General features: G+C 40.2%; 1 protein-coding gene and 1 long non-coding RNA gene across 2 annotated transcripts in view; one reads left to right on the forward strand and one right to left on the reverse strand.

Annotated features, from left to right (window-relative positions):
• The window catches only part of CPE (carboxypeptidase E), a 157,358-nt gene extending 134,931 nt beyond the window's left edge, over window positions 1–22,427 (reverse strand). Inside the window, exon 1 of the mRNA XM_025268230.2 lies at window positions 21,868–22,427. Within this exon, the coding sequence (XP_025124015.2) occupies window positions 21,868–22,171 (304 nt within the window). The 5' untranslated portion in view covers window positions 22,172–22,427. The remainder of the gene's footprint in view (window positions 1–21,867) is intronic.
• On the forward strand, window positions 22,361–26,970 carry LOC102415530. The gene is made up of 3 exons (XR_006545723.1): window positions 22,361–22,493; window positions 26,106–26,192; window positions 26,876–26,970. It is a non-coding gene; the product is annotated as an uncharacterized LOC102415530 (long non-coding RNA).
• The last annotated feature ends 322 nt before the right edge of the window (window positions 26,971–27,292 follow it).

Genomic DNA, 27,292 nt, shown 5'->3' on the forward strand with positions numbered 1-27,292 from the left:
CATGTTGTCATTGTTCAGTCACTAAATCATGTCTGACTCTTTCTGACCCCATGGACTGCAGCATGCCGGGCTTTCTTGTCCTTCACTATCTCCCTGAGTTTGCTCAAACTCATGTCCATTAAGTCGGTGAAGTGAAGTGAAGTCACTCAGTCATGTCCAACTCATTGCGACAGCATGGACTGTAGCCTACCAGACTCCTCTGTCCATGGGATTTTCCAGGCAAGAATACTGGAGTGGGTTGCCATTTCCTTCTCGAGGAGATCTTCCCGACCTAGGAATTGAACCCAGGTCTCCCGCATTGTTGGAGAAGGAAATGGCAACCCACTCCAGTACTCTTGCCTGGAGAATCCCATGGAGGGAAGAGCCTGGTAGGCTACAGTCCATGGGGTCGCAAAGGGTTGGACACGACTGAGCAACTTGCCTTCCTTCCTTCCTTCCTCCCACATTGTAGGCAGACGCTTTACTGTCTGAGCTACCAGGGAAGTCGGTGATGCCATCCAAGCATCTCATCATCTGTTGCCCCCCTTCTCCTCCTGTCCTCAATCTCTCCCAGCATCAGGGTCTTTTCCAATGAGTCAGCTCTTCCCATCAGGTGGCCAAAGTACTGGAGCTTCAGCTTCAGCATCAGTCCTTCCAATGAATATTCAGGCTTGATTTCCCTTAGGATTGACTGGTTTGATCTCCTTGCAATCTAAGGACCATTCAAGAGTCTTCTTCAGCACCACAATTCAAAAGTATCAATTCTTCAGCACTCAGTCTTCTTTATGGTCCAACTTTCACATCAGTTCATGATTACTGGAAAAAAACAAAGCTTTGACTATACAGATCTCTGTCAGCAAAGTGATGTCTCTGCTTTTTATTAATAATTATTAATACATTAATTAGTAAACCTAGACAAACCATCTAGGTTTGTCATAGCTATCCTTCCAAGGAGCAAGTGTCTCTTAATTTCATGGCTGCACTCACCATGGGCAGTGGTTTATAAAATAAAATCTGGAGCCCATGAAAATAAAATCTGTCATTGCTTCTACTACTTCCCCTTCTATTTGCCATGATGTGATGGGACCAGATGTCATGATCTTAGTTTTCATAATGTTGAATTTCAAGTCAGCCTTTTCACTCTCATCAAGAGGCTCTTTAGTTCCTTTTTGCACATGTGTGCATGCTCAGTCATGCTCAGTAGCTTCAGTCATTTCTGACTCTCTGCGACCCCATGGACTGTAGCTCACCAGGCTCTTCTGTTCATGGGATTCTCTAGGCAAGAATACTGTAGTGAATTGCCATGCACTGCTCCAGGGGATCTTCCCAACCCAGGAATCGAACTCAAGTCTCCTGCATCTCCTGCACTGCAAGCAGATTCTTTACTGATGACCCATCAGGTAAGCCCAGTTCCTCTTCACTTCCTGCCATTACAGCAGTATCATCTGCGTATCTGAGATTATTGATATTTCTCCTGGCAATCTTGATTCCAGATTGTGACTCATCCAGCCCAGCATTTCACATGGTGTACTCTGCATATGTTAAATAAGCAGGGTGACAATATACACCCTTGTCATACTCCTTTCCCAATGTTGAACCAGTTCCTGTCCAATTCTAACTGTTGCTTCTTGACCCTCATACTTTTCTCAGGAGACAGGTAAGGCTATCTGGTATTCCTAAGAATTTTCCACAATTTGTTGTGATCCACACAGTCAAAGGCTTTAGAATAGATGTTTTCCTGCAACTCCCTTGATTTCTACAAAATCCAATGAATACTGACAACTTAAATCCAGCTTGCATATCTGGAAGTTCTCATTTCACATACTGTTAAAGCCTAGCTTGAAGGATTTTGAATCTTATCTTGCTAGCGTGTGCAATGACCACAATTGTATGGTAATTTGAACCTTCTTTGGTATTGCCTTTCTTTGGGATTGGAAAGCAAACTGACAGTTTCTAGTCCTGTGGCCACTGCTGAGTGTTACAAATTTGCTGGCACACTGACTGCAGCTTGTTAACAGCATCATCTTTTAGGATTTTAAATAGTTTAACTGGAATTCCACCACCTCCACTAGCTTTGTTCATAGTAATGCTTCCTAAGGCTCACTTGACTTCACACTCCAGGATGTCCAGCTCTAGGTTTGTGACCACACCATCGTAGTTATCCAGGTCATTAAGACTTTTTTGTATAGTTTTTATGTGTATTCTTGCCACTTCTTCTTAATCTCTTCTATATCTGTTGGGTCCTTACCATTTCTGTCCTTTATCCTGCCCATCCTTGCATAAAATGTTCCCTTGATATCTCCAATTTTCTTGAATAGATCTCTCATCTTTCCCATTCTATTGTTTTCCTCTGTTTCTTTACATTGTTCATTTAAGGCTTTCTTATCTCTTCTTGCTGTTCTCTAGAATTCTGATTCAGTTGAGTATATCTTTCCTTTTCTCTCTTGCCTTTCACTTTTCTTTCCTCGGCTCTTTGTAAAGCTTCCTCAGACAAGCACTTTGCCTTCTTTCATTTCTTTTTCTTTGGGATGATTTTGGTCACTGCCTCCTATACAATGTTACAGACCTCTGTCCATAGTTCTTCAGGCCCTCTCTCTACCAGATCTAATCTCATGAATCTAGTCATCACCTCCACTGTATAATCATAAGGGATTTGATTTAGGTCATACCTGAAAGGCCTAGTTGTTTTCCCTACTTTCTTCATTTTAAGGTTGAATTTTGCAATAAGAAGCTCCCTCATTTGAGCATAAGCATCATTTTAGCAGGTAGCATTAACTCAGCAGAAGGCTTGCCCTGAAATATACTCTCCAGTAAGTCTACTCCCATCTTTAATATTCCCAGTATTTGAATGAAGCAAAGATGAAAGTGTGAGTTAAGAGTTGCTTTCAAAGGTGGAATGGAAGCTGGTTTGCATGACAGTCTCTAGGAAGACTCAGCCAAGTGCTATCCTCTCCTGTCAATCAGATGTGCTCAGGTAAGGATCACAGTGAGGGAGATAGTCATTAATGCATCCTGACAGGTTCCTGAGAAAAGAAGAGTAAGGCCTTCTTACTTTTTACAAACTGCTGTACGGTATGAAAGAGGTACTAAATGTGATGCAGTTAGCTCCTGGGAAAAGTGATGCCATGCCAGTGAGGGATGAAATTCTCAGCTAGTTCAGGTCATTTTGTGAATAGCATGTGTCAGTTCCTGGAAATATACTGGTTGGCCCGAAAATTCATTTGGGTTTCCTAAAATGTTATGAAAAACCCGAACTTTGGGGCCAACTTTATAGTAAATAAACCCCAGAGCAGGAAATGGCAACCCACTCCAGTATTCTTGCCTGGGAAATCCCATGGACAGAGGAGCCTGGTGGGCTACAGTCCATAGCATCTCACAGAGTCAGACATGACCGAAGCAACAGCACGCACATGCACTTCCCCAGTAGCATATTGTACTCCTTCCAACCTGGGCATGGCTCATTATCTGGTGTTGAATCTTATGCCTTTTCATACTGTACGAGGTTCTCTAGGCCAGAATACTGGAGTGGGTTGCCATTTCTATGTCCAGTGGATCACATTTTGTCATAACTCTTCACTAAGACCTATTTGGGTGCCCCTGCTTGGCATGGCTCAAAGCTTCATTGAGTTGCACAAGCCCCTTTGCCACAACAAGGCTGTGATCCATGAAGGGGAAAAAAAGAGACATACAAAAGCCACATGAAAAGATGCTTAGCATCATTAATTGTTAGAGAAATGCAAATCAAGTAACAATGAGATACCACTTCATACCTAGTAGAATGACTATGTCAAAATGACATAAAATAACCAGGTATTGATATAGGAAAATCAGAACCTTCATATATTGATGGGAGGAATGTAAAATGGCGCAGCCACTTTAGAAAACAGTCAGGCGTTTCCTAAACATGTTAAACTAAAAGTTACAATATGACCCAGCAATTTCATTGCTAGGACTGTATGTAAAAAAATGACAACATATGTCCACACAAAAACTTGTACATGAATGTTCATAGCAGCATTGTTCATATCATCAAAAAGTAGAAAGCAATCCAAATATCTATCAGCTGGTGAATAGCTATTAAACTGTGGAATATTCACATAAATAAATATCATTTGGCAATAAAAATGAATTAGGTACTAATATATGCTACAACATGGATGAATCTTGAAAATATTATGCTAAATGAAAGAAGCCAGTTAACAAAAGACCACACATTGTATGACACTATATATATGAAATACTTAGAAAAGGCAAATCCACAGAGACAAAAAGTAGATTAGTGATTGCCAAGGGCTGTAGGAAATGAGGAAATGGAAAATGACTGCTAATGGGTACAGGGTTCCTCATTAGGGAAATAAAAATGCTCTAAAATTGCCTGTGGTGATGGCTGCACAGAATTGTGACTACACTGTGTGAATTGTTTGATGTGTGATATCTTTCTCAATAAACAAAACTTACTGTAATAAATATACTATAGTAAATATAATAATAACAGTAAGGCTTCAGCCATTAAAATAAAAGAAGCAAGTTTTAGGATAGAGCTTGAGAACAGTGTGACTGAAATCTCAGGGACAAAATCTGTGATGTCAGTTCAATTATATTCTTCTTAATTACAGTGTATCAAAGGACATTTTTAAAAAGATGAAAATAAGATTAAAAATGTGAGTTCAAGGGGCCATTGACTTTATCTTTTTATGTCATTAGCAAGTCAAAAAGTACATCCCTATGGTATATATGCAATTTAAATTTTCAAAAATTAAATCATTGTCACATTAATAGTAATGACAACATTTCAGAGCTGGGGCCCTAGTGATTGTCTATTTCAACTTGTGCTTTTTACAAAAATAAACTTCTCTAACATTTTTCATACCACTCCACACTGCCTCCTCACCAGTATGTAAACATTAGCTTTTACTTAATGCAGCTCTAATAAGTTGTCTTCTGGAACATGAACCTGCCTCCACTCAGATAGGCAGGTGTTCTGCATCTCATCAAGATGGGAAATATGGGAGGAGAATAAGGTTTGAGGAATAATAGTAATTCCCATTACTTATTAAAGATTGTGTGCCATGAGCCATTATTAGCATATTACATGTGCTATCTCATTCTCTCCCCACATAAATCATGCTTGAGAGGTTTATTGGTTTTACAGAATGAACACTGAGTCACATAGAGTTTAAATATCTTCGGCAAGGTTTCTAAACAATTAAATGGGACAGCTGGCAACCTATGTCTCCCTTACTCCAACACTCAAATTCTCTACCATGTGTTGAATTTCACTTACAGTGAAAGTGTCCATTAGGCAGATGAATATATAAATCTGAAATTTTAAGAAGAGAAATCAGATCAATATTTTGCAGTCATTGGCTTAGGTTAGCTGTACCTATCTCTAAGAATGAGCATATCCACAGAGAAAGTGGATAATAGAAAGAAGGAAAAAACAAGAACAGAACTCTGAGCAATGCTACCACTTGAAGGCTGAAGAGAAGAAAGGGGGACCTGGGAAGTGACTGAGAATATATGAGGAGAACCAGGAGAGTTACTCAGCACAAGTCAAAGAAAAAGAATTTCAAGTCACAGTAAAAGATCATGATCAACTCATAAAGCAAAAAAATTAAATAAGGTCAGGTAAGATAAAAAATGAAAACTGCTCACTGAAATTTTTAGTTAAGAGCTAGCGTGACTCAGAAATTGTCATCCAAACCTGGACAGTTTTGAGAGTGAAAGAGAGCTCCAGTAGAAAATACCTCCGGATCATGGAATATTGTCCCGTGCAAACCAGGACATAAGGATACCCTGTTAAGGGGTCACCAGTCCCCTTCATCCAACAGTTTCAATAGAGAGAAGCAGTGCAAGCCACACTGTTATGCGTTCAGAAGGAAAGTGCGATGAATAGTCTTTCAAGAACTTTGGTTTGATTGATGGGTAACAAAAAGGTTAGTGTTGTAGCGGAACACTTTCTCCACTTCCAACTATTCATGCTCTAACCTATTAAGCATCCTCAGCAATCATTATTTTAAAAAATACAGTGTGAGAGGATGTTTTATTGAATAGGTACATTTTTAAGTACATAAAAATTAATGTGACCATGTGAAGGTGTATATTTAGGGAATTAAATTTATGTAACATATGTTATTTATGTAGTATATGTAAAGCTCAAAAATAAAGCTTTTTAATTTCTAGTCTCATAGCCAAGAATTATGAATTACTAATTGGCTATAATAGGCAGTGATTTGAAGTAGAATTTCTTAGTCACTTATTTCTTAAGACAACTAATGCAGGCAAAACCTGTTTCTAACACCTCAGTGTGTCATCCCATATTCATTATCCAACAGAACTGTACCTTTTGAAACAGCTAATGCCAGATGGTCTCCTCAATAAAAAACAGCAGGAGGCAACATATTAATGCTACCCAGCAAGCAAGTCTGCAGACACTCAACCAATGAAATTAGTCTTCAGTTGCTAAGCCATCCTGTCACCATGGCAACATCTAGTTCAGAAAAAATATTGGATCTTCAAGTTAAAAGGGCCACCCATCTTAAAATTTAAGTATCCTCCAAGCTTATGATGATCATACTTCAGCTAAAAGAACTGCCTAGATTTTCTCACTCATCTCAAATCAGACCTACCCATTTGCCCTTTCACTTAAAAATATTTATTTACACTCAGTTTCTAACTTTATTGACTCCCAGATAAACACATTCCATTTAAAGGTGTTTTTGTGTATATAAATTTATGTGCACATACTTGCAGGCTAATAGTTGTAAATATAATGACAAATGTTACTGCCTTAGAAAATTTTCACTTGTACATACTCTTATCAGTCTGTTATTATATCTGATTAAAGAGAATAAGCAAAGAAATAAATAATGTGGTAAGACCAGAATGACATTCTTATTATTACTTGAGATACTAATATGAACATTCAAAGTAACAATTAAATCTTATTTTTAAAACAGCTTCATATTTAAGTTGAAATGATAATTTGCCCAAGGAAAATGATCTTATTTTACCTCACAAAAATGCAGAGAATCTGAAATAATGTTTGGAAATACATTGTAGAATCAAGATATGATGGTGAGGTGGAGAGGAGGCTTATTTTGGAAGCAAGGACACAGGGTATCTTAGAACATGGCAGCAACTCCCACTCAAATCACATGGTAAGAAGAATTCTCCAAAATGAAAGAAAGGCGAGAAGAAGGAGATAATTCAGAAGAAGGAAAGAGGATGAAGCAAATGGTGTCTAATGTACTTATTTTTATATTTAACTAACAATGTAGCTATATATAAATATATTTTTCATATCTTGGTTTTGCCACTTACAAGCCTGTGATCTCTCAGGTAAAGGAATAAATCACTTATCTCTCTGTGTTTTAGCTTCCTAATTTATAGAATAGGAATAATAATAGTACCAACTCCAGAGGGGTTGAGGATTAGATGAGTTAAGCTTTTAAATAGTACTTGCTATGTACTGAGCATTACTTAACTAAGAGGGGGGGAAAATATATTCATTGTACATTTTGCAACATTTAAATTTTCTGTTTAATCTTTCTATTTCATCTTTAAATTTGATTTTTTTTCTTACTTCTGTTTCCTAATGTTTTATTTTTTTTACATTTGCCTCACTTCCTTCTTTTATTTTGTTATATTTCAGTCTGTCTTAATCTTTTTAGCCATCTTTTATTATCTTAACTTCCTATCTGAGATTTCCTGTATTTGATGGCTCACTTCCTAGGAGATACCTCAAAGCCAAGATGTAGAAGTTACAACAGACAGTTTCATCCACCTCATTAGAACTGATTCAAATGTATTCTTTTTAATGGCTGAGTAATACTCCATTGTGTATATGTACCACAGCTTTCTTATCCATTCATCTGCTGATGGACATCTAGGTCGCTTCCATGTCCTGGCTATTATAAACAGTGCTGCGATGAACATTGGGGTACACGTGTCTCTTTCCCTTCTGGTTTCCTCAGTGTGTATGCCCAGCAGTGGGATTGCTGGATCATAAGGCAGTTCTATTTCCAGTTTTTTAAGGAATCTCCACACTGTTCTCCATAGTGGCTGTACTAGTTTGCATTCCCACCAACAGTGTAAGAGGGTTCCCTTTTCTCCACACCCTCTCCAGCATTTATTACTTGTAGACTTTTGGATCGCAGCCATTCTGACTGGTGTGAAATGGTACCTCATAGTGGTTTTGATTTGCATTTCTCTGATAATGAGTGATGTTGAGCATCTTTTCATGTGTTTGTTAGCCATCTGTATGTCTTCTTTGGAGAAATGTCTATTTAGTTCTTTGGCCCATTTTTGGAGCCTATTATACAGAGTGAAGTAAGCCAGAAAGAAAAACACTAATACAGTATACTAACGCATATATATGGAATTTAGAAAGATGGTAACAATAACCCTGTGTACGAGACAGCAAAAGAGACACTGATGTATAGAACAGTCTTATGGACTCCGAGAGAGAGGGAGAGGGTGGGAAGATTTGGGAGAATGGCATTGAAACATGTAAAATATCATGTAGGAAACGAGTCGCCAGTCCAGGTTTGATGCACGATACTGGATGCTTGGGGCTGGTGCACTGGGACGACCCAGAGGGATGGAATGGGGAGGGAGGAGGGAGGAGGGTTCAGGATGGGGAACACAGGTATACCTGTGGTGGATTCATTTTGATATTTGGCAAAACTAATACAATTATGTAAAGTTTAAAAATAAAATAAAATTTAAAAAAAAAAAAAAAGAAGTTACAACAGACAGACTGACGCCAGGCCGCAAACCATGGCTGTGACACTGACGGCTCCCACGCCACCTCCGTCACCGCCCCCTAGTTAAAGGTGACTTCAGAACTCGTCCCAGGAAGCAAAAACCTCACCGTGCAAAAAAATACAGCTAATGGTCTGAAAAGTTTTTTTCATGAAAACTGTTGTATTTGAAATTTCCGCATAAGAGCGCATATGTATGTGCACACACAAGCACACACACATGCATGCACACACACACACTTTCCCTTTGAAGGCAGGAGAAAAGAGCAAAGTAAATGGAACATCTCTGAGGTGCCTCCTTTTTGTGGGGAGAAAAACATTGCAATGGTCTTAGAACAACTGACTGGATAGAGGTCGATATAATTTTTTATTTATCATACTTAAGAGAAGGCCAGAATTCCACATCTCAGAATTAGCCAGGCCCTCTGGCCCATGCATGCGTGACTGAGTCATCACATGCTGCTTCTGAAGTACTCCAGGCACCCATGGGTCCTGCACGTAATGGATTAGCACCTTCTAGAATTAACATTTCCCAAGGGTCCTGTACAATTCCCTACATGGGAAACAATAGCTAATACCTTTGAACTACATAGAATGCACAGCATTTATGATTTCAAGGTGTATTCTAATTGTCTATTTAGCTTCTAAACTGAATATATACTTAACAGAAAGAAAAAAATGAAACCTGATTCACAGTCTTTTCTCTTTATTCTAATCCATTTACATAAAAGGACTTGGAAATGATGGTAATAAGTCACTGTTTATTAGTCTGACAAAAAGAAATGGCTACTAATAAAACTTCCCAAAGGATCCCAGCATTACTTACTGACCCCTACTATACACAGAACTCTCACTCCCCAACCTTCTTTCTGCCCTTGCACCTGATTAGGCTCTGGGCTCCCACTCTCCTAATGCCCAACACCTATGACTGTACACAGACCAAAAGAAGATTTAAGTAATTATCTGAATCATTCAGACCAAACACTTTCACCTGAAATAACATGGTCATCAAAAGGTAAGTTATTTACCCCAAATTAACTGAAACTATCTTGTCATTTCACTGTGTTATTAGCCCCTTCCTGCTCATGAGAATACAACCTCTCATACAAACCTCAGCCTGAAGATATGGGCATGTTTTTTGTTTGTCCATATCCTGATTACAAACTACCAACAGAATTTTTATCATCTATTCATCTCGGTAGAGTTTCTCAAATGGCAAGAAACAAAACAAAAAATTTCAACTATATTTTATAAATATTCTTGAATTCCACTATTCCCTGAATAATAATTTAAGGACACACTTTACTCCAAGCATAGTTCTTATATATATTCATTCTTTTACTATAGGCTATTTGTTAGATATGCAACATAATATCAATAATTCTTACACCATTGTAATGTGTTATAAAATATTCACAAATATGAAGTTTGTTTTATTTTTAATTGGAGTATAATTGCTTTACAATGTTGTGTTAGTTTCTGCTGTACAACATGTGAATCAGCTATATGTATACATAAATCCCCTTCCTGTTAGGCCTCCCTTCCACCCTTCCCCATCCAACCCATCTAGGTCATCACAGAGAACCGAGCTTACTTCCCTGTGCTATACAGCAGTTTCTCAATCTAATGCCAAAAAGAAAAGAAAACCCTCTTGCACTGTTGGTGGGAATGCAAATTGATGCAACCAGTATGAGGAACAGAATGGATGTTCCTTAAAAAACTATAAATAAAACTACCATATGACCCAGAAATCCCACTACTGGGCATATACTCTGAGAAAAGCATAATGCAAAAAGACATATTTACCTGAATGTTCACTACAGCACTATTTACAAGAGCCAGGACATGGAAGCAACTTAATCGTCCATCAACAGATGAATGAATAAAGAAGATGTGGTACAAATATACAATAGACTATTACTCAGCCATAAAGGGAACAAAATTGGGTTATTTGTAGCGATGTGGATGAACCTATGTCATACAGAGTGAAGTAAGTCAGAAAGAGAAAACTAAATATCATCAGTTCAATTCAGTTCAGTCGCTCAGTTGTGTCCGACTCTTTGCCACCCCATGAATCGCAGCACGCCAGGCCTCCCTGTCCATCACCAACTCCCAGAGTTTACTCAAACTCACGTCCATAGAGTCAGTGATGCCATCCAGCCATCTCATCCTCTGTCGTCCCCTTCTCCTCCTGTCCCCAATCCCTCCCAGCATCAGGGTATTTTCCAATGAGTCAGCTCTTCGCATGAGGTAGTCAAAGTATTGCAGTTTCAGCTTTAACATCAGTCCTTATAATGAACACCCAGGACTAATCTCCTTTAGAATGGACTGGTTGGATCTCCTTGCAGTCCATATTAATGCATATATATGAAATCTAGAAAAATGATACTGGAGATGCAGACAGAGAATAGACTTACAGGCACCGTGGGGGAGGAAGAAGGAAGGGCAAATTGAAATACTGGAAATAAAGTTCTTTAAGAAACTGTATGCTGATGGTTTAGAAAAATTCTCAATAAATATGTAATCCTCTTTTGTAAAAACAATTTTTTCACATCAAAATATAATGTAGACACTTGAACAGGTCAATACAAGTACTATTTTTCTGAAAGGAAACCTCACCCAATTTCAGTTATTTATATTCCATACACTTAACCTCCACTAATACAACATATTCATTCTGCTTGCTGCACAAATCTCAAACTGGCTTACAAACCATAACCCAAAGGCTCTCACCCAGCATTCTCTTGGGATCAGGATTCCAATTTGGAATACACAACTCAGGAACCTGGAAGTATAAGGTAAATGATCAGTAGAATGGGGGACATCTGGCTGACATTCCAAAAAAATGCTTTTATGGCTTCTAGGAAGCACTGCGGTATAGTGTGTATCTGATCTTTGTTAATAAGGTTAATAATTTCTTGTTTCATAACTTCTGTGTAATTGTCTTTCCTTGGACAACCTCTGGTTTTGGCGATATTGAAACAAGATTAAGTACTTCATCCCATTTCCCAAAGCAACCTACCATACAAAGCATCACAGAGCATAGAAGATTCTGTGATGTCTCCATTCACAATGTCTGTTTTCCCCAAAGTTCTCCTGAGACATTGCCTTTCTGTCCCTCTCTGACTCTCCACCAAGCCTCTGAAAATATGCCTCTTCTTTTTATTCAACTTAGCCTGTTCCTGAGCCCCAAAGACCCAGATCTCAAAAGAGTTCATCAGAACAGCCTTTCAACAAAAGCTTGTTTCTTCCTTGAGAAAGGGTTCTACTGCCAAGAAAAATAAGATTTTCTGTATATACTTCAGTTCAGTTCAGTTCAGTCGCTCAGTCGTGTCAGACTCTTTGCGACCTCATGAATTGCAGCACGCCAGGGCTCCCTGTACATCGCCAACTCCCAGAGTCCACCCAAACTCATGAACATCGAGTCGGTGATGCCATCCAGCCATCTCACCCTCTGTCATACCCTTCTCCCCCTGCCCCCAGTCCCTCCCAGCATCAGGGTCTTTTCCAATGAGTCAACTCTTCACATGAGGTAGCCAAAGTATTGGAGTTTCAGCTTTAGCATCAGTCCTTCCAATGAACACCCAGGACTGATCTCCTTTAGGATGGACTGGTTGAATCTCCTTGCAATCCATATTAATGCATATATATGAAATCTAGAAAAATGATACTGGAGATGCAGACATAAGGAATAGACTTACAGGCACCATGGGGGAAAGAGAAGGAAGCGCAAATTGAAACACTAGAAATAAAGGTACTCTCAAGAGTCTTCTCCAACACCATAGTTCAAAAGCATATATATATATATCATAACCTCCATCTCAAATAGTTTTACCCTCCTGATGAGGGAAATCAACCCTAAAGGACAACACCCCAAAAACTATATTATCTCTAACAAGGTAGAAATTTCAAGTTAATGGAATGTGTCATTATTTCACATTAATGGAATATAATTATATGTCACAATGCTTACTGAATATAGCTAGGACACCACCATTGGGATAGTGGAGAAAAAGACATAAGATGCATCAATGATCTTATACTGGCACAGAATGAAGTCCTCTCATCTTCTTTGCAGATGTGGTTCATCCTTTAAGACCTGCTCAAATCCCCACATCCTTCTGAACACCTTCCTTTGACGATCTCTGTCAACTTTACCATAGAATTTGAATTATACCTTCATATTAAGTACCCTGTTAAAAACTGCTGTGTGCTGCTCCTTTTCTAAGTATCTCTTCAGTGTTCAGAATGTCACTAAAACAGCAGGCACTTGGCTATTCTTGTGAAGTACATTACAGATACAAATATAATAGCACACACAGTAATGAAAGATGCACTTCATTCTGCCTTGCACTATTCAAGAGTTTGAGTTTTAAATGTGAACTTGTTTAGAAGCATTTCTATCTGGTATTTCCAAATGTCTAGTGAATGAGTGCCTTGAGTTTTCTTGGTAATTTGTACAATTAGGGTGATTTATACCTGCAACATTAAGAAAACTAAGATCATGGCATCTGGTCCCATCACTTCATGGGAACTAGATGAGGAAACAGCGGAAACAGTGTTAGACTTTATTTTGGGGGGCTCCAAAATCACAGCAGATGGTGATTGCAGCCATAAAATTAAAAGACGCTTAATCCTTGGAAGGAAAGTTATGACCAACCTAGATAGCACATTCAAAAGCAGAGATATTACTTTGCCAACAAAGGTCTGTCTAGTCAAGGCTATGGTTTTTCCAGTGGTCATGTATGGATGTGAAAGTCGGACTGTGAAGAAAGCTGAATGCCGAAGAATTGATGCTTTTGAACTATGGTTTTGGAGAAGACTTTTCAGAGTCCTTTGGACTGCAAGGAGATCCAACCAGTCCATTCTAAAGGAGATCAGTCCTGGGTGTTCTTTGGAAGGACTGATGCTAAAGCTGAAACTCCAATACTTTGGCCACCTCATGTGAAGAGTTGATTCATTGGAAAAGACTCTGATGGTGGGAAGGATTGGGGGCAGGAGGAGAAGGGGATGACAGAGGATGAGATGGCTAGATGGCATCACTGACTCAATGGACATGAGTTTGAGTAAACTCCAGGAGTTGGTGATAGACAGGAGGCCTGGCATGCTGCGATTCATGGGGTCGCAAAGAGTCGGACATGACTGAGCGACTGAACTGAACTGAACTGATACCTGCAAGGTTAATATGATATAAAAATACTAAAGTGTTACTACCTTGGTCTGGAAACAGGACATCATGGAAAGTCTGGTATGAACTAACTACAAAGGAAAGCCTTTTTGGCCTCTTGAAAATGCTGGTAAGGGTATGAATGGTTTGCTTATGCTACTGTCTTTACAGAGGCTATAAACACATTACCTTTATTCTATAAATTTTGGGGGAAATACCATCCAGCCTCACCCTCTGTAGATTCATTTCAGAAACACGTTTTAATTCATTCCCTCTCCTTGTGCAAACATGGCATAGAATTACTGCAGCCAACGATTCAGCCTCAATGTTAAAAAAACAACAGCAATAATACAAGTTTTAAAACTATTCAGGAAAAATGCTTGATGTTTCTGAAAGTTATGTGTCATTTTTAAAAATATACTTTGTCTAAACTGAAACAGAGTCCAAAGAGAAGGGAAAATGTTTGTCAGAATAATACAAGGTGCCATCCAGCCATTTGAATCAACTATGAAAAGCACATCAAAAGTTCTAGAAATAATGTAAAAGATATCTCAGAAATATTAAAGACATTTATCACATATTTCATGGCTTTTACCATTAGTTCAAGACCTAGAGTTGTCGTCAACATACAGCACCTCATGTAGACACCAGAGTGAAATTAATTCTGTCATTGAGATTTCTCCAGGTCGTCCACAGGTAACAGTGAAGAATGACAAATTAGGCACTAAGGTGGGTTTGAAAAGTACGTGAGAATGTGTAAAATACACATATGAACCAATTCCCCATGGATACTGAAGGATGACTGCACAGACTTAGCCAAAATGTGCATTATTTTAAGATTCAAACTGTTCCTTCTACAGCTGTTAAAAATAACTTCCTTAAAAAATAAACACCTGAAGTTACCTGTCTTTTTTACAGTGTAACTGTTCTTACTATATTCACTAGGATTTTTCAAAATGTAAGTACAGCAATTTATGCGCTTTTTAATAGGGAATTAAGATCATTGTGACAAGGTCTCTAAAAAACAAGACAATCCACATTTCTAATTTTTCTCTTAAATACCTCTTTTCAACAACCGGCAAACTCTCCTTGGATCTTTAAGTCCCCATAAAGATAAATATTATCTAATGCCTCACCTGTGATAGGTATGAAAAAGCTGTTTACTTAAGACCAAACTGGAGACTATTTATGGGGAGCCATGAAGTAAATGAGCCAGGACAACGTGGGTTTGTACATGCTAGGTCGCTTCAGTTGTGTCCAACTCTGTGTGACCCCGTGGACTGCAGCCCGCCAGGCCCCTCTGTCCCTGGGACTCTCCAGGCGAGAACACTGGAGTGGGTTTTCAGGCCCTCCTCCAGGGGATCCTCCTGACCCAGGGATCGAACCCAGGTCTCCCACGTTTGCAGGCAGGTTCTTTACCATCTGTGCCACCAAGGAAGCCCCACATTTATCAGAGGAAGCCTCCCAGCTGATACCCAGAAGATGACCCTTTTTTATTCTAATATCCACAGAAGAGGAGGAAGCAGAGGGGGAGAAGTAGAACAGGAAAGGCTACATCCATCTATTATGGTCTCCAAACTCATCTCAGAGGGTACCTAAGCAGAATCTTCATGAAAGGAAAGGCAATATGGCCAAATATTTAAAATCCTGGTGGAATATATGACCATATTTAAAGAAAAAAATAATAGCCCAAGAAAATTTTCTGAAAAAAATATTTTGAGAAGTGATTTTTCATATAAGCCACTTAGATAAAAGAGAAAATTCTTTAATTTCTGATAAAAGCTACAGATAAAATAAAAACAATTAAAATGAAGGGATTCTATAGATGCAAGTGAAATTTAAAATAATGTAAAATGACTGCTCCACTCATGATTATCCCGCCGTCATCAAGACTTAGACAAAATCTACATGTCTATATGATATTTTAGTCTACATGTCAATATAGCATTAATCACTGTTGCTGCTGCTGCTGCTAAGTCGCTTCAGTCGTGTCTGACTCTGTACGACCCCACAGACGGCAGCCCACCAGGCTCCCCCGTCCCTGGGATTCTCCAGACAAGAACACTGGAGTGGGTTGCCATTTCCTTCTCCAATGCATGAAAGTGAAAAGTGAAAGGGAAGTTGCTCAGTCGTGTCTGACTCTTACCGACCCCATGGACTGCAGCCCACCAGGCTCCTCCATCCATGGGATTTTCCAGGCAAGAGTACTGGAGTGGGGTGCCATTGCCTTCTCTGCCACATCCCTGAGGAACTCCTTATTTGAGTGTCTGCTAAAGAATTACCAAATAAATCCCTCAAAATATGAAAAGGAATATTAATAAGGACTGCAAGGAGATCCAACCAGTCCATCGTAAAGGAAATCAGTCCTGGGTGTTCATTGGAAGGACTGATGTTGAAGCTGAAACTCCAATATTTTGGCCACCTGATGCAAAGAGCTGACTCACTTGAAAAGACCCTGATGTTGGGAAAGATTGAAGGCAGAAGGAGAAGGGAACAACAGAGGATGAGATGGTTGGATGGCATCACTGACTCAATGGACATGAGTTTGGGTGGACTCCAGGATGAAGAGGCCTGGCGTGCTGCAGTTCATGGGGTTGCAAAGAGTTGGACACGACTGAGCAACTGAACTGACTGACTGAGTGCTACGCTTTTCAAACTAGTGTAATACCAAGTACAAGATAAGCTCCTTGGGGACAAAAAGAAATTCCATGGTGAAAATACTGTAGGGTATACAGTTGGAGGTTTGAAACACACATTATCATATTTCAAGTCTTGCCACACACAAACCTTTTAATCTTTGTTTACCTAATCCTTTTCAAACCAAGCTTAACTAATATTCCATTGAGTACACTTTGGGAAAAGCCGGTCATGTGTCACTAATTCTTCTGGAGCTGTTTTTGTATTTGTCAAAAATAGCTTTTCTAAAGAACTATAAAGGTGAGTATTGGAATATCCTCTGTGCTACACAATGAGGGAGATGCTTGCAGATGATTCCTTTGCTGCCTCTCAAATCAGTTTTCACAGAAAGACACTTATTTTATCTGATACAAGGTTAGGGCCCAGCTCAATTTCCTCTCTTCCTTTAGCCAATCACAAGTCAATTCAATACATTATTTCTGGCAAGAGCTACAGTGACTCACTTGGGTCTAAAAAATAACTCTTGACCACATGTAGTACATTTAGATCCTTCTCCAGAATCTAACATCAATATTTACCAGTTGTAAGGTGTTACTCAGCTGTAAGCATTTCCCACTAATTCACACCAATCTAGTATTAAAAGAGGCCATACAAAATAACCAAAATCCCCACTTCTTTTTTTGAGTTGTATAGAAATTTTAACAGCATTTAATGTTCCATCACAATATTTGGCAAATGCACACTGGCATTCATACACTTTAAATCTGAACAGATTTGGGGAGGAACAAGTCCAAAATAATCATTCCAGACTTTGAGAGGGGAAAGTTTATGCCCTAAAGAACATTTCTAAGATAACATTTTAGCTATAAATCAGATTTACTCCCCAAGAGCAATTTTAAACTACATGTAAAAGAATTAAGAGCTTTAAACAAACTAATCTTAACTCATGTTTAGCCCTGAGAGAAGTGGTCTGGGAAAACAGATTCCATTGCTTAGACATAAATTAATAATGGTTTCTTTTATGAGTACTGCAATGATGAATATGTATGCCTAGGAAAGCATATATTTGGGTTCAAGCATATGAGCCCCTATATGTAGAAATATTTTAAATGTATAAAATATAAGCAAACAGAAGGAAAAATGGGAAACAAGAACAGGTTTGGCAGGTATATCTCAAGGGAACACATCTGAGTGCAGAGTCTAAATCTTAGCTGAGGCTCTATCCCAGTCCCAGGTCTGGAGTCCAGATTCACGACGTGTGAGGAGATGAGACTGGGGCCAAGACCACACACAGGTCTTCTGAGAATGGCTAAACCCATCACCCTCCTCCAGCAGATTTGTTCAGTCCTCCAAAGTAATGAAAACGACAACTGAGATCCAGCATCCAGCTGGTCAAAATAGATGTTGACATTCCTCCCTCACCAGTTCCAAATAGAATTTACTTTCCCTTTTGATGAGTTCAAATGCAGAATACCTGAGAGAATAGATCATTTTCAGAAGATCAGTTCAAATTCGGCCCATGGTCTGGTGCCAAACAAGTCTGATGATCATTTTTTTTTCCACTTAGGAAGGGAGGTGGTAGGGTATAGGAACACCCTCTGTCCATAACTGCAAATCTAACCACGTCAACTTCTACCACAGAGAAAGGCTTGATGTTGTCTTGTTTGGGGAGAGTTTTTCTATGATGATACTAAATATTTGGGCATGATCTACAATTTTTTAAAGTTCAGAAAAATAATTTAGATTAAGAAGACACGTGATACCTCGCTCATGTTGGAAGATAAAATGAATATGGGAAACTTCATCAATGTTTAAGTCAAGCAAACAAATTTGTTAAGTTAAACATTATTTCTGAGTAGCTTCATCAGAAACATTATTTCAACTCTCCCCAAAACACTTATAATATGAAAACAGTTGAGGTACATTGGAATTGGTAAATTTCAGTAATCAGTATATCCCTGCCTTCTCATCATCCATTCTTCAATAACCAAATGCCCCTGACTTAATGTCCATAGTCTCCTTTCTCTGGGCCTCCCACTCCCTTCTTGCAGCCCTGATGACCTTTAAACTGTCCTGCAACCTCCCAACTCTCAATCTCTCATAGAGCGAGGACCATCCTGTGTATCACTATACAACCTACATAAGTTTGCTCACCTAGTGTGAGGGTGTTCAAAACACACTCAATTAAATCCATTTCTATCTCAAAATAAGTATGAAAATTCCTTTTCATTCCTTAAAATATTTTAATCTAAAAAGGAATATGAAGGCCGTTTAAGAATGGTAACTACAGCCCTTCATTCAAAACTTCCTAAAAGTTAATTCCCACAAGTGCTATTAAGCTCATATACTGATCAGATCTCTGCATCCAAAGCCAGTGCTCTAGGACAACCCTGGGGCAACTGAGCTCACATGCCTCAACTAAAGAACTTGCATGCTGCAACTACTGGAACCCACACATGACAACTGGAGAGTCCATGTGCCAAAGGGAAAACTCACACCTGACCAACTAAGACCAGATGCAGCCAAATATATAAATAATTTTTTGAGGAAAGACAATAGGCACAACATGGAGTTGCTCATGCTAAAGCCTCACAAGACCAAACCAAGACTAAATTACAGTTTTGGCTCTTTCAGAAATGAAATCTTAACCCAATCAATTAGGAATCCTGTGATCAGTACAACATCTTGTAAAAGGGAGTAACTTTGCAATAAGCAACCCATTTTTTGCCTAGTGTAACTTCCTTGTTCCAGCTCCCATCTACCTATAAGTTTTTCATTTTGTACAAATCTTAGGAACATCTTTTTATCTGCTAGATTAAATGATGTTCAATTCGTGAATCACCAAATAGTCAATAAGATCTTTAATATTTACTCTTTTTTTTTTAAATTAGTTCCCTGAAGATTTCCAACCTGTTCATCTCTTCTTAAAAGATGGTGGAGGGGGAAATCACCCCATGTTTTTCATGCTGGCTCATAACAGTTTATTGTAACCTTTAAAAATACAACCGGTAGACATTTTGTATTCTATTTATTAAGTAATACCATGAGCTTAGTTTCCTTCATTTAACAAGCAGTAAAGCAGGTAATGTAAAATATTTCTTTCTTTGCCTTCTTAAAATGAGTTAAGTTGCTCTATTTTGTGTTTAAAAGGAACAAAACATAGAAGGCATTGTGTTATTCAGCAAATGACTGACTCATCTTTTCCCCTAATGTGACCTGAGTGCCTGCTGTGTGCCAGACCTGCCCTGGGTGCTGGAGACACAGCTCTACCCCAAGGAGCCTAGAGCTGGAAAAGGGACCTGCAGATCTTGACAGACTATACAGTTCAGATATTTAAGCAAAAGAATTATGGTTTTCATTTTCAAAAGCATATCACATTTTAACAATAATATCACTTTACAATTTTGTTTCTAAACTTGAAGACAACAAATAGTTAACATTTGCTTTCATATGATCTCTTTGAAGAAACAACAAAATCTGAGGAGCAATCTATGATAGAATAACCAAAGGTTCCATTAAATAGGCAAGGAGAATCACAAATATTTAGATTCTCTTTAAACCTAAGATGTCTTGACTTCAATTATCTAAAATAACTGAAGATGAGTTTTCACATATAAAATTTTTTTTTATCTTCAGATACAAATATGAAACTAAGTTTCCAAATTTCCGATTCTACATGCTGAATCCCGCTGGAGAGCATTCAGTTCAGTTAAGTCGCTCAGTCATGTCCGACTCCTCACGATCCCATGGACTGCAGCAGGCCAGGCCTCCCTGTCCAACTCCTGAAACCTACTCAAACTCATGTCCATCGCATCGGTGATGCCATACAACCGTCTCATCCTCTGTCCTCCCTTTCTTCTCCCGCCTTCAATTGTTTCTAGCATCAGACAGCACTGCTGCTGCCTCTAAGTCACTTCAGTCGCGTCCGACTCTGTGTGACCCCATAGACGTCAGCCCACGAGACTCCCCCGTCACTGGGATTCTCCAGGCAAGAACACTGGAGTGGGTTGCCATTTCCTTCTCCAATGCAGGAAAGTGAAAAGTGAGAGTGAAGTCGCTCAGTCGTGTCCGACTCTTAGCGACCGCATGGACTGCAGCCCACCAGGCTCCTCCGTCCATGGGATTTTCCAGGCAAGAGTACTGGAGTGGGTTGCACTACTGAAAATGTTTTCCAGGATCTAGTTTTAGGGTTTTGATGGCAAAATTATACAAACCTTTCCATTTACATTATTTGAAGGTAAGAAATGTTTCCCATTTTACTAAAAATTTACTATTGATCAGACCATACTCCTTCCATTTGAAGATCAAAGTGTCTCCATGGATCACATATTTTAATCCCATCTCAGTTTGGTTCTTAAATATCATTATAAAACTATTCTGGCCCTACATTTGAGAGTTTTTACCTGTTTTCTTGCTTTCTTTGTCATTAAAAAAGAAAAAAAAAAGCATAGCATGCTGATGTAATTAGCCCAGATTACTTTAACCTTAATGGTCAGAAGACCAGGCCTTAAAAGTTATGTTATTTTCAAAGAGCAAAGAAAAAGAAGAACCAAAAACATTTTTCAAAATCTCTCTTTATTAATACCAATTGCGTAACATTTAACATAAATTAAAACGTGCCCTAACACACTCAAGAGGAAGATGAATAAGATGGTCATATGGAAACACCCGTTGTAATAAAATCCTGATCGCAAACTACTCATCTCCAAGGACTAGAACAGGAAAAAAAAAAAAAAAAAAAAGGAATATTCCTTTTTCCTTAGAAAGACTGTGTGCAGTTTTGAGATCGGAATGCCTGCCAGAGGCAGCTTTATCACCCTCTACCCGCCAGCGTTACCAAGATCCTTAACATCCCAGCAGTGCGCGTTACCTAATACGCACATACAGGTAGAGATAGATACCTAGAGCCTCCAAGGCCAATAAACTGGCCCTCTGGAAATTAGGAAACAAATGATAAATGACTTTTCCTCATTTCCTCAGACCCTGCCTTCTCCACCTTACCGTTCTACTCCAGCTTGCAAGGAAGGACGACCTCCTTCCTGAGGCCTCACAGTTATTCCCTACGGTCTTAGGCACAGCGAAGTGGGGGGTGACAGCGGGTTTGCGGGGGCGCAGATTTGCTTGCTGCGCTCCCACCTCCATCAGCGGCAGCCCATCCGGCCTGGGCTTACCCAGAGGGGTGTGCAAGGCTGGGGAGGACAGCCAGCCGACAGGGCTTGGCAAATCCCAGCCCCAGCCCTCCCTCCACGTACACTTTCCACCCCGGGTGCCTCTCGCCCTCCTTTCCCACCGCCGGGCCACCCCGCGCGGCTCCCTTACCCGGCTCGTGGACGCCGGGGTTGTCGGACAGCTCGAGCACCAGCAGCTCGCGGCCCTCGAAGCTGCGCCCCACCGTGTAGATCCTGCTGACCGCGGCGCACTGCAGCCACACGGACACGAGCGCTTCACGAAGCTCTGGGTAGCGGTGGTACTCAAAGGAGATGCCGTCCTCCTGCGGCCGCCGGCGCCGCCTCGCGCCCGCCACAGGGCCCCCAGCCCCCCGGGCCTCGGCGCCCAGCAGCCAGGCACAGGCAGCCAGCGAGCCGCACAGCACCAGCAGCGCGCAGCCCCCTCGCCGGGCCATCGCGTCCCGCGTCTCCTGTGCGGCCTCCTCTGGGCCCGGAACCTCGGGGTGCACGGCCTGCGGGTCCCCTCGTCTCGCCTTCCGGCGGCCTGGAGCGGGGAGGGCAGCGAAGATCTAAGCAGGGACCGCGAAGCAGGAGAGGAGCGCAGGACGCACTGCCGCCGAGTGCGGGACGCAAGGGAGGCGGCGCGGAGCCCGGCGAGGCGCACGGGCGGGGCAGGGAGGGCGGCGCCGCCGGCCGGATTCGCGGCTAACCGGGGGCCGCTATGCAATTTGTGGGCTTGGAGCCACGTCAGAATCAAATGGCGCCGCTAGGACCCAGGTGAGATGACAGCTAAGGTCGGATGTGGGCACGTTGCTGTCATCATTGAGAGACCCGTGACAGTGCCTGTTGGGGGGAAAACACTCTGAGATTGTTAGAGTCTTTTAAACGTGCCATCAGTTCCAAGACGACCAGGTCTCCATCTAGATGTTCCCAAGACTAGATAATATTCCAGAAAAAAAGAAAGAAAGAAAGAAACACAAAGGCAGCCACTTGCCTTCTGCCTGTGACGTGTCTTTAATAATTGTATTGATAGTTCAAACACAAACCCACAGGTTGTTTGGTAATTGATTGCATGGTCTGTCTGAAAAACAGAACACTGGGGCACTTGGATTTAGAGGTTTAAGAAACTGAAATGCGTTCTATCGATTTGCAGATAGTGTCTTTAATTGTATTTATGCACATACCTGGGTTCTTCCAGCGGGGAAGGAAAAGAGTAAGACAATGTCATCTGCCAGTGCCTGTGCCAACCCCCTTCTGTAATTCCTGTGGGGAAAGCAGAGTACAGCCCGAGCGCTAGTCAAGGGATTTAGTTGGGTATTAAGGTTAAATCTTTCCAAAACAGCTTTTCCAGGAGGTTCAGGCTCAGTCTCTTACCTGGTTGTAACTAAGATGCTGCCAGGACTGCAGTCATCTGAAGGCTTGATTGGGGCTAGAGAATCTTCTTCCAAGAAAAAAAGTTAAAGATCAAAACTGTTACAGAAAGAAAACTCTGATCATGAAAGATAATATCTCCATTCCCCTCCCATAATTATTGCAAAAATATAAAATCATTTATAGCTTTAGATACCCAGCCTTTACACAGAATTTGTAGTAGAGCAAATGTTATTCTGAAGAGGTTGCCTTTTGGATTCAATAATAGCACAAATCTAAGTAAATAATCCATTGGGTATTTCAACCAAGCAGGAAAAATAGACATCATATAGGTAATTTTTTATGTTAGACATTTTTTTTGTCTTAACTCATTCTTTTTCCCCCTAACAGTGCACTGCACTGAATAAAAACTCTCTCCTGGGAATGGATTCATAAAAAAGAAAGAAAAGAAAAAATGGTGCTGGTTTCAAAACTTTCTGACAGCAGCATGGATCCTTTTTGAATTTTTGGGGATGAACTGACACTGTAAAGACATGCCACTCAGTTGAATTTGGACCTGGCCATGTACCTTGTCAATTTAGGCAGAGCTAAGAACCCTGTATTTTTCTCAGTGACCAATCTCAGTTTGATTACATGGTTCAAAAGTTTGAAACCAGAGTTATAATTAGATTTCTAAAATCATGCCCAAAAGAACAACCTAGTAAACCTAGAAAAAGAAAACAGTGTAGCTAAAACCAATAACTTCAGCAGTGGAAGGTTAAGATTTTCAGGTTAGCTATTTAAGGTAACCACACTAATTTGTGGCAAAATGGGTCATATACTAGTGACAACACATATAAACAGCATATGGTTTGGTGAAGTCCTGTGTTGCCCTTAAGTTTCTCTTCAAACAAAGGGTGTATTTTCTATTTTCTCCCAAATCTCAGTTTTATGGGTTTTGTTTTTTGTTTTTGCTTTTTTGTAAACAGGTGAGATCCTGCCAGCACTATGGTCTCACTTGAAAGGGATCTTTTGGAAGAATCTTAGAAGTTTGTTTTCTTTATCTATTAAAATGAAATATTTTGATTCACTCAAGTGCAGCAGGGTCATCTAGAGAATTTGTAAAATGTGCAGATTCCTAAGTACTCACCAATACAGAGATGGGATTCAGGTATTAACAAGGTTCCAGGTTTTAATAAGAACCCAGGTATTTTTTATTTTGATGTTTGATTGATGAACATGCTTCGAAAATCTCAAATACTGCAACTCTGGAAGTTTTCTTTTTGAGAAAAGTTCCTGTTCACCAAAACATGGAGGCATACCACATAAAACAAGAAATCAATTCACAGGAATTAAAACTTTGTTTTTGAATTTCTGGGCAATTTTAGGTGTAGGTCAGCTTCACTGGAGTGTAATTATTTTTTGTAGCTTCATAGGCAATTATGTAAAAGGTCATATACCCATCCTGATTGCTAGATAGAAAATCTTGCATGCTAAGCATTTAATATGTTTGACCCTGTGCATTCATAGGTAAATCTAGTGTGAAGGCACATTTTAAATTATTCATATATATGCACACACACACAAGGAAAAAAGAGATCTGTTTTTTGTGTCACTTCTGAACATCTATATGAGCATATTTAAGCCCCCTGAGGCTTCACTTCCTGCATCACTTCTATTATTTTCAAATCCAGAAACTGTCTCTTCCTATATGCCAAACCTTGTATTCAGTTCAGTTCAGTTCAGTTCAGTCACTCAGTTGTGTCCAACTCTTTGTGACTCCATGAACTGCAGCACGCCAGGCCTCCCTGTCCGCAACCTACTCCCAGAGTTTACTCAAACACATGTCCATTGAGTGGGTGATGCCATCCAACCATCTCATCCTCTGTCGTCCCCTTCTCCTCCTGCCTTCAATCTTTCTCAACATCAGGGTCTTTTCAAACGAGTCAGCTCTTCACATCAGGTGGCCAAAGTATTGCAGTTTCAGCTTTAACATCAGTCCTTCTAATGAACACCCAGGACTGATTTCCTTGAGGATGGACTGGTTGGATCTCCTTGTAGTCCAAGGGACTCTCATTAGTCTTCTCCAACACCACAGTTCAAAAGCATCAATTCTTCTGCGCTCAGCTTTCTTTATGGTCCAACTCTCACATCCATACATGACTACTGGAACAACCATAGGTTTGATTATAGAGACCTTTGTTGGCAAAGTAACATCTCTGCTGCTTAATATGCTGTCTAGGTTGGTCATAGCTTTTCTTCCAAGGAGCAAGCATCTTTTGATTTTATGGCTGCAGTCACCATCTGCAGTAATCTTGGAGCCCAAGAAAAGTCTGTCACTGTTTCCATTGTTTCCCCATCTATTTTCTGTGAAGTGATGGGACCAGATGCCATGATCTAATTTTTTTGAATGTTGAGTTTTAAGCCAGCTTTTTCCTTCACCTTCATCAAGAAGCTCTTTAGTAGTTCCTTATCACTTTCTGCCATAAGGGTGGTATCATCTGCATATCTAAGGTTACTGATATTTCTCCCAACAATCTTGATTCCAGCTTGTGCTTTATCCAGCCTGGCATTTCACATGATGTACTCTGCATGTAAGTTAAATAAGCAGGGTGACAATATACAGCTTTGAGGTACTCCTTTCCCAATTTGGAACCAGTTCATTGTTCCATGTCCAGTTCTAACTGTTGCTTCTTGACCTGCATACAGATTTCTCAGGAGGCAGGTAAGGTGGTCTCATATTCCCATCACTTTAAGAATTTTCCACAGTTTGTTGTGGTCCACACAAAGGCCTTAGCATAGTCAATGAAGTTGAAGTAGATGTTTTTCTGGAATTCCCTTGTTTTTTCTATGATCCCACTGATATTGGCAATTTGATCTCTGGTTCCTTTGCCTTTTCTAAAGTCAGCTTGTACATCTGTAAGTTTTTCATATAATTTATCTAATTGTAAGTTTATATAATTTATTTTTTAATAAATAATGACTGTATTTAACAAGTGAGTCATAATATTGCTTCAGTTTTACCATTGCCTCTTGCAGGTGTCAACCAAGAAACCCAGGAGTTGCAAATAAGAAAAGCGTTATCTGGAGGTCCTAGAAAATGCAATACTGGAGACACAGATTCAGGTAAAACCAAGAGTTCAAAGGAAGAGAAGGAGTCAGGGATGTATAAAGGCAAAAGCCACAAGGTTGTTAAAGTTTTCTGGCAAAAATCATGGTGGACTTTGATGCAAGAAAGAGATATTTTTCCTTAAAGGATAGGATGTCTGCATTATTTAGGGTAAGGGTCCAATAAGCGTCTTGAGTTTCTGGGACATTGGGCAGATGTTCTGGATGCTCGAATTAAGACAGTAAGTGGTCAAAATGTTAGATTCCATCCAGAATTGCTTCCTCGGTGGCCTTGAGGCTTTGTTTCAGAGCACCTCTAGCAGTGCCTACTGTGTTTGATTTTCCTTCCATACAGGATGGCTCCACTCTTCCCTCTCCAGCTCCACTCCTAACTCAACAGGACCCCTTCCAGCCTGGCCCTCCTCTGTGGTTCGCCGTACAGGCAAGGTTGTATTGAACTTCAGGGTTCATAAACTTTCCACATCAGAATCACCTGGTAACCGTGGCCACATTCTGGACCAGTTGAATACAATTTTCTGGAGCTGGTGCTTAGAAGTCTGCATTTAAGCAAGCTCACCCCACCCCTATCCTCTCAGGGGGACTGTGGTGCATAATAGGATTAGAGGAATACTGTCCAGTTAAGGACACTAGTGTTGAGGTTTGACAGACAGCATTCTAATCCCAGGTCTGCTTATTCCTAGAAGCTGCTCCATGACTTCACCCTAACATAAGGGACACAGCATTTCATGAACTCATAATAATGCAAGAAGAGGGAAGCAGAGTCAGAGAAGATGCTATGCTGCTGGCTTGGAAGATGGAGGAAAAGGCCACCAAACCAAGGAATGCTGGCAGGCACTAGAAGATGGAAAAGGAACTAAGCCTTTTTCTCCCCTAGCTTCCATGCTGAATAAATAAGAATTTATCTCCATGTAAACTCACTTCATTTTCTGTAAAAGATCTCAACAACCACACTGTTCTCTTTCTGACACAGAGTGCACATGGATGCCCCATGGGTGGGCATGAATCAGGAGGGCAGCAGGTTTCAGGTCCCCACACTCATCCTCATGCAACTCGACAGCACCCAGGCCAGACAGCACCTCAGGGAAGGGCCTCTGAGC

This window comes from Bubalus bubalis, chromosome 17 (assembly GCF_019923935.1).
Source record: "Bubalus bubalis isolate 160015118507 breed Murrah chromosome 17, NDDB_SH_1, whole genome shotgun sequence".
Classification (NCBI taxonomy): Eukaryota; Metazoa; Chordata; class Mammalia; order Artiodactyla; family Bovidae; genus Bubalus; species Bubalus bubalis.